This window comes from Pediculus humanus, genomic scaffold (genome assembly GCF_000006295.1).
Source record: "Pediculus humanus corporis 1103172108308 genomic scaffold, whole genome shotgun sequence".
Taxonomy (NCBI): Eukaryota; Metazoa; Arthropoda; class Insecta; order Psocodea; family Pediculidae; genus Pediculus; species Pediculus humanus.
In genome coordinates, this window is record NW_002987877.1 from 97,663 (window position 1) to 104,582 (window position 6,920).

General features: G+C 27.8%; 1 protein-coding gene across 1 annotated transcript; it reads left to right on the forward strand.

The window, feature by feature from the left end:
* Positions 1-1,121: 1,121 nt before the first annotated feature.
* On the forward strand, positions 1,122-6,342 carry Phum_PHUM578890 (Kinesin heavy chain, putative; the record flags this gene model as incomplete). Its single annotated transcript, XM_002432222.1, has 16 exons — positions 1,122-1,280; positions 1,989-2,304; positions 2,445-2,588; positions 2,883-3,007; positions 3,160-3,413; positions 3,491-3,729; positions 3,820-3,998; positions 4,080-4,286; positions 4,373-4,499; positions 4,581-4,741; positions 4,832-5,117; positions 5,211-5,370; positions 5,455-5,587; positions 5,695-5,790; positions 5,971-6,115; positions 6,215-6,342. The coding sequence occupies 16 exons, from the start codon at positions 1,122-1,124 to the stop codon at positions 6,340-6,342; spliced, it is 2,859 nt and encodes a 952-aa protein (XP_002432267.1).
* Between the last annotated feature and the right edge of the window lie 578 nt (positions 6,343-6,920).

Sequence of the window (6,920 nt, forward strand, 5' to 3'; positions counted from 1 at the left end):
AAAATTTTGAACTCTGTTTATTTTAAATAGTGTAATAAAATTTTTACTTATTAAAATTTTTTTTTTTTTTTTTTTTTTTCTAGAAAGTATCAGACATAATGAGTTAAATATTAGGTATATTAGAGCCTAACTAAATACTTACTTTTACATTAAGTTTATAATAATAATTAAGATTCTCTTAAACTAGCAAAAAAACCGGCGAACCTTGAATGAAGGTTTTCATGTCCATGACCGAGACCCTTTTCTCTTTGTTAAACGATTCATGTATGTAATAAAATAAGAAACGTGTTATTGCTCTTAATAATTACCGTTTTTTTTTTTTTTTTAGTTTTTAAATTAATTTTTAATACCCGAAATTTTTTATTTACCGATTTAAATTCTTTTTTTTTCGAGTTAAAAAAAACTGTACGTTTATTTGAAAATTAGGACTTAAAATTTTTTCTTTTCATTACGCATCGTATTCGATTTAAGGTATTCGAAAGTAAGGTATACCTAACTAGAAATTATTTATTTTTAGGATTATTATTATTATTAAAATAATGTGATTATTTTTTCTATTTAAATATTTATGTTTTTGGGGAGGAAAATAAAACACGTGTATATAAATATAGGATGTAAAATTGAAAAAAAAAAAAAAAAAAAAGGGTAGAAATTATTATTTTCTTTGGGCTTAATCAATAAGACTATATATCTTTTCATGCGCAATTGTGATTTAGTTCGCGCAAGCGCAAATCTGACTAATGACGTAATTTTACCTAGAAGTCAGATCGGATTGCGGTAGACTGAGGTTACTTAAATATATTTTCTTTGCTTTTATTTTCCTTTGAATTAAGTAAACTAAGTATTTTTACGGATTTTGATGGTTTGTGCCATTCGTTATTAATGTAAATCGATTTATTTTTAAAGTGTTTTTCAAATAAGCTTTTAGTTTCCTATACCTTATACTAACATTGAGTAAATTGATTTAATAGTTAAAATGGCAGTCGAGCTATTATAAATTTCAAAAACGCGAATTCGTATCATTTTGTTTGTCGTTTTGTATGAAGATTGTTTTGTGTACTCTGCATGCACGGTTTCAAGTTCCAAAATTTTAAAAGTGATTATTAAATATTTAAGCGACCATGAATCAGTCAATAGTTGGCGAACGAGAAATAGCCGCCGAAGACAGTATTAAAGTAGTATGCCGATTTCGGCCCTTAAATGATTCAGAAGAAAAAGCTGGATCGAAATTTATTGTTAAATTTCCATCTGGAAATGATGAAAATTGTATTACCATTGGTGTAAGTTGATTTATTATTATTATTATTGCTAGTATTTTATGCCATATATAATATAATTGTTAAGTCACATCAAAATCCTTATTTTCTAAAATTTTTAGATTTTCAGTAGTTTTTTTTTATTTTTATTTTAATTAACTACAAAATATGCTATTCGTTAAGTTTCCTGATGTTTTATTTTATCGAGAAAAAAAACTATTAATTTGTAATTCATAACCTGTCAGAACAATTCCAAATTAATTACTTATTGTTGTAAATTATTTTGACAAATCAGACAAAATAATTATATTTTAATGAAATACAAATATATATAAATATTTTTCTGTAAAAATTTTATGCAGTAAATGTTTAAAAACTATACCTAATGTCAAAAATTTAAACTCATTGTCCTACATGTTTTTATGTGGGTCAAGCAGACATATTGTTTCTTATTTCTAACTCATAGAAATAATATATTTTAAATTTAAGCTTTTATTGAATTATAAAAAATAAGATCTTTTTAATTCTTCATCATTTTTAAAAAAAATTACTTGGAATAAAATGTACTTTGGTTAGTTTTATTGTTCCAACAAAGAGTCTTAATTTTTTTTATTGTTTTGACAAAGACAGCATTGTCATAAAATTTTCCTATTAAAATAAACATTAATAATAATAATAATCTTATTCATAAACTTTATTTGATAACACTTTTTTTTTTAAAAATGCTTTTAGGGAAAAGTTTATCTATTTGACAAAGTATTTAAACCAAATGCCACACAGGATAAAGTATATGATGATGCTGCCAAATCGATAGTTACAGATGTATTGGCCGGATACAATGGAACCATATTTGCATATGGTCAAACTTCGAGTGGTAAAACTCACACCATGGAAGGAGTATTGGGAGATTCTCAAACACAAGGAATCATACCTAGAATAGTGAATGATATTTTTAATCATATTTATCTAATGGAGGAGAACTTGGAATTTCATATTAAAATTTCTTATTTTGAAATTTATATGGATAAAATTAGGGATTTATTGGATGGTAATTGAAAAAAAAAACAAATTTAAACATTTACTTTGCATTATCCATACTTTTTAAGTAACTAAAGAATAATCATTTGTAAAATAAAAAAATAAGCTATAGTTTTTGTCGGAACTAATCGGTTTTAAATTTGCTTTCAGTTTCTAAGACGAATTTAAGTGTGCATGAAGATAAAAACAGAGTTCCTTTTGTAAAGGGTGCAACTGAAAGATTTGTAGCCAATCCTGATGAAGTTTTTGAAGCTATTGAAGAAGGAAAAGCTAATCGTCATGTTGCAGTTACCAGTAAGTTTACTAATTAGTCTATTCATCAACAAAAAAAAAAAATTTTTACTTTTTCGATACTTCACTATTCATCCTTTCTTTTATATATAATTTAATTTATAATGTTTTAATTATTATTATTATTTTTTTTTTTGTATTTTAATCAAATGGTTTGCTTTTGATCAATATTTTGTTTCATTGTAGTTCTTTTTAGTATACAAATTGATTAACTCATGAGTGAGATAAATCGTAATCACTTTTGTGTTCATAATTTTTTTTTTTTAGTATTGTAAAAATGTAATATTTAATTTTCAGATATGAATGAACACAGTTCTCGATCTCATAGCGTTTTTCTTATTAATGTGAAGCAAGAAAATTTAGAAATTCAAAAAAAATTATCTGGAAAGTTATACCTTGTCGATTTAGCTGGTAGTGAAAAGGTAAGTGAGACAATCTCAGTTATTTATTTTTGATATATTTTTTCTTTTTGCCAATTTTATATTTTTATAATAATTATGACTTGCCAAAACTTTGCTTAATTTGCTTTTCTGGCTAAATAAATTTTTTTTCAATAAATTTAATTTAATTTTAGGTTAGCAAAACTGGAGCAGAAGGTGCTGTGTTAGACGAAGCAAAAAATATCAATAAATCTTTGTCTGCATTAGGTAATGTGATATCAGCTTTAGCAGATGGAAATAAAACACACATTCCATACAGAGATTCAAAATTGACTAGAATTCTTCAAGAATCGCTTGGTGGTAATGCTAGAACAACAATTATTATTTGCTGCTCTCCAGCCAGTTTTAACGAAGCAGAAACTAAATCAACATTAGAGTTTGGAAAACGGTAATATGGCTAATTTTTTGAATTGAAAATAATCGATTGGTTTCAGACAAAATTTTTATATGAAATTTTTTTTGCAGTGCAAAAACTATTAAGAATGTTGTATGTGTAAATGAAGAATTGACTGCTGAAGAATGGAAAAGGCGGTACGAAAGGGAAAAGGAAAAAGCAGCTAAATGGAGAGCAAAATGTGAAAAATTGGAATTGGAATTATCAAGATGGAGAGCCGGAGAAACTGTTAAACCAGAAGAACAGGTTAATCTTCAAGAGCCGTTGGATTCGACCACTCCGGTATCTGCTTTGCCTGATGGCAAGAAAGGTATGCCAATCAAAAAAAAAAAAAAATGAATGTCAACTGAAGAAATGTCGATTTGAATGATGAATGTTAATTTTAAAAATATGATTTTAGGTCCCATGCCAGCAACTCCGAGTGGTTTGATGATTGGCTCTCTGTCCAACGAAGAAAGACAAAAGTTGGAAGAAGAACGAGAACGATTATATCAACAGTTGGATGACAAAGATGAAGAAATAAATCAAACTTCGCAATATGTTGAAAAACTGAAAGAGCAAATGCTTGAACAAGAAGAGGTGGTGCTCATTTAATTATTAAAAATAAGTTATAAATAACATTTTAATCAAAAAAAATTAATTATCTGTTTTTTGTTTCAGTTAATTACGTCGACAAGACGAGATTACGAATTGTTGCAACAAGAAATGACTCGTATACAGCAAGAAAATGAATCCGCAAAGGAAGAAGTCAAGGAAGTTTTGCAAGCACTTGAAGAATTGGCAATGAATTACGATCAAAAATCACAAGAAGTCGAAACTAAAAATAAGGAATACGATACCATTAATGAAGAGCTTTCTAAAAAACAAGTAATATATCTTCTAGCTTTTAAATAAAATTTTCGTTTTTGATAGTAAAAAAAAAAAAATTTTAACGCTTGTAATATTTATTTTAGACTCTCCTAAATAATACTTCATCTGAATTACAACAAATGAAGGACATGTGGACTCATCAAAGGCGAAGAATCACAGAAATGTTGACCAATTTATTGAAAGATTTAGGAGAAATCGGAGAAGCCATCGGTACTTAAAAAAATTCAAGAAGACATCTTTGGTTTAATTGAGTGTTTTAAGTGTAATAAAATGATAATGATATGTTTTTAGGAGGAGACGGAGATATGAAATTAAATCCTGATACGGTGGGAAAAATAGAAGAAGAGTTTACCGTTGCTAGACTCTACATTTCTAAAATGAAAAGCGAAGTTAAAAATTTAGTTCAGAGATGCCAGGGTTTGGAGGCGTCCCAAATCGATTCCAACAAAAAAGTAATTACCGTTATAATTTTTTATAAAATTAACATTTGAAAGTCGTCCATATTTAAACTTACTTGAAACTTTAATTTGTACTTTTAAAAGGTATCGGAATTCGAAAAAGATTTGGGAGAATGCAGATTGTTGATATCGCAACACGAAGCTCGCATGAAATCATTGCAAGAGTCCATGAGGGAGGCTGAAAATAAAAAGCGTACGTTGGAAGAAGAAGTAGACGCACTCAGAGAAGAATGTGCTAAAATGAAAGCCGCGGAAAAAGTTCAGACATTGAGTACTAAGGAGAAAGCCGAAGAAAAGGCTGAAGCGACTAAAATGAAAGAAGCTCTCGAAATTCAAATGGATCAACTACGAGAGGCACACCAAAAACAGGGTATTTCATTTCATTTTATCACCGTAACCTTTTTTTTTTTTTTTTTTTTTTTTTTTTTTCGGTAAATAATTTATTAATTATAATTTGATTTAGTTGCTGCATTGAGAGATGAAATTGGACAAAAGCAAGAATTAATCAACGAAGTCAAAGATCAAAATCAAAAGTATACTTTAGCGCATCAACAATTGCAACAAGATTACGAAAAATTAAAACAAGAAGAGCAAGATAAGAGTAAAAAATTGCAGGAATTAATGTAAAAAAATATTTTTCGATGCTTATACTTTTCGATGAATGTTTATTTCGACTGGAGATAAATTCAAATATTTTTATATTTCAGTTTAACGAATGAAAAGAGAGAACAAGCAAGAAAAGATTTGAAAGGACTCGAAGACACGGTCGCGAAAGAATTGCAGACTTTACATAATTTACGTAAATTATTCGTGCAAGATCTCCAAACTAGAATTAAAAAGGTATAAAATATAAAGGAAAACTTTCACGGTTCCTAAATACTTTTGGAGCTGAATAAAAAAAAAAAAAAAAAAAAAAAATTTATCATCTTGATTTATTTTTTTTTTAGTCTGCGAATGCCGAAGATGATGAAGACGACGGCGGATCTTTGGCACAAAAACAAAAAATTAGTTTCTTAGAAAACAATCTTGACCAGTTAACTAGGGTTCATAAACAGTTAGTCCGCGATAATGCCGACCTTAGATGCGAACTCCCCCAAATTAGATAAACGACTAAAAGCTACTTTAGAACGAGTCAAGGTAAAGCTGGAAAAAAAAGGTTTTTTTTAATGTTAATGTTTTAAAAATTCAAAATTTAATAAAATTTTTTTTTTTTTGGAAATTAGGCGTTAGAGGTTGCTTTAAGAGAAGCTAAAGAAGGTGCAATGAAAGATCGTAAACGGTATCAATTCGAAGTAGATAAAATTAAGGAAGCCGTAAGACAAAGGAATTTAGTTGCCAGGCAAAGACGAGGAGCTAGTGCACAAATAGGTATATAAAAATTTAAGAGGAAAATTTACAAAAGGTGTGTTGTTACAAACGAAAGATTTTAATCTAATTTTTTTTTTTTTTTTTTTTTTTTTAAAATAGCTAAACCAATACGTGCTGGTCAACATCCTCCGAGTCACATAAGTCCGGGAATTCGTGGTGGACAACCTGTAAATAAAATTATAACCGATGAGGAAAACGTTACGGAAAAAAAACTTATTGAAAGTTGAACGCTTTAATAATAATCAATCAATCAATCCCCCAAAATTTTTAACTTACACAAAAAAAAAAAAAAAAAAAAAAAAGAAGCAATTTCAGCCAAAGCTTTTTAAAACAGCTTAGAAAGGATTAGTTGTTGCTGGAGATTTGGGGTTTTTAAACGACTGTACCGACCATATATATGGAAAAAAAAAAAGTCTGCTTGAAATACTTTTGTATTTGAACAATTTTGTGGGCTTTAATTATTATTATTATTATTATTATTTTATTTGTATTTTTTTTTTTTTTTTTTTGGCTGAGAAGAAATTTTGTTTTTTTTATTTATAATGTAGAGTTTTGCAAAACCATAATTGGGGCTTGCTGGTCAATTTGATATATATTGTATTAAAAATCCCCGTTGAAAGGGATGGGGTGGGGGAGGGGGAGGGGGTGGGAAAGGGGAAAAGTGCTTATTATTAGTTACCCTCGGTTAATTTTTTTTTTTTTTTTTTTTTATTACAATTATTAATTTATATTTTACGTAAGGAGAAAAAAGTGAAAACTAAAATAATTTTTTTTTTTAATTTTATTATTTTATTATTATTATTAT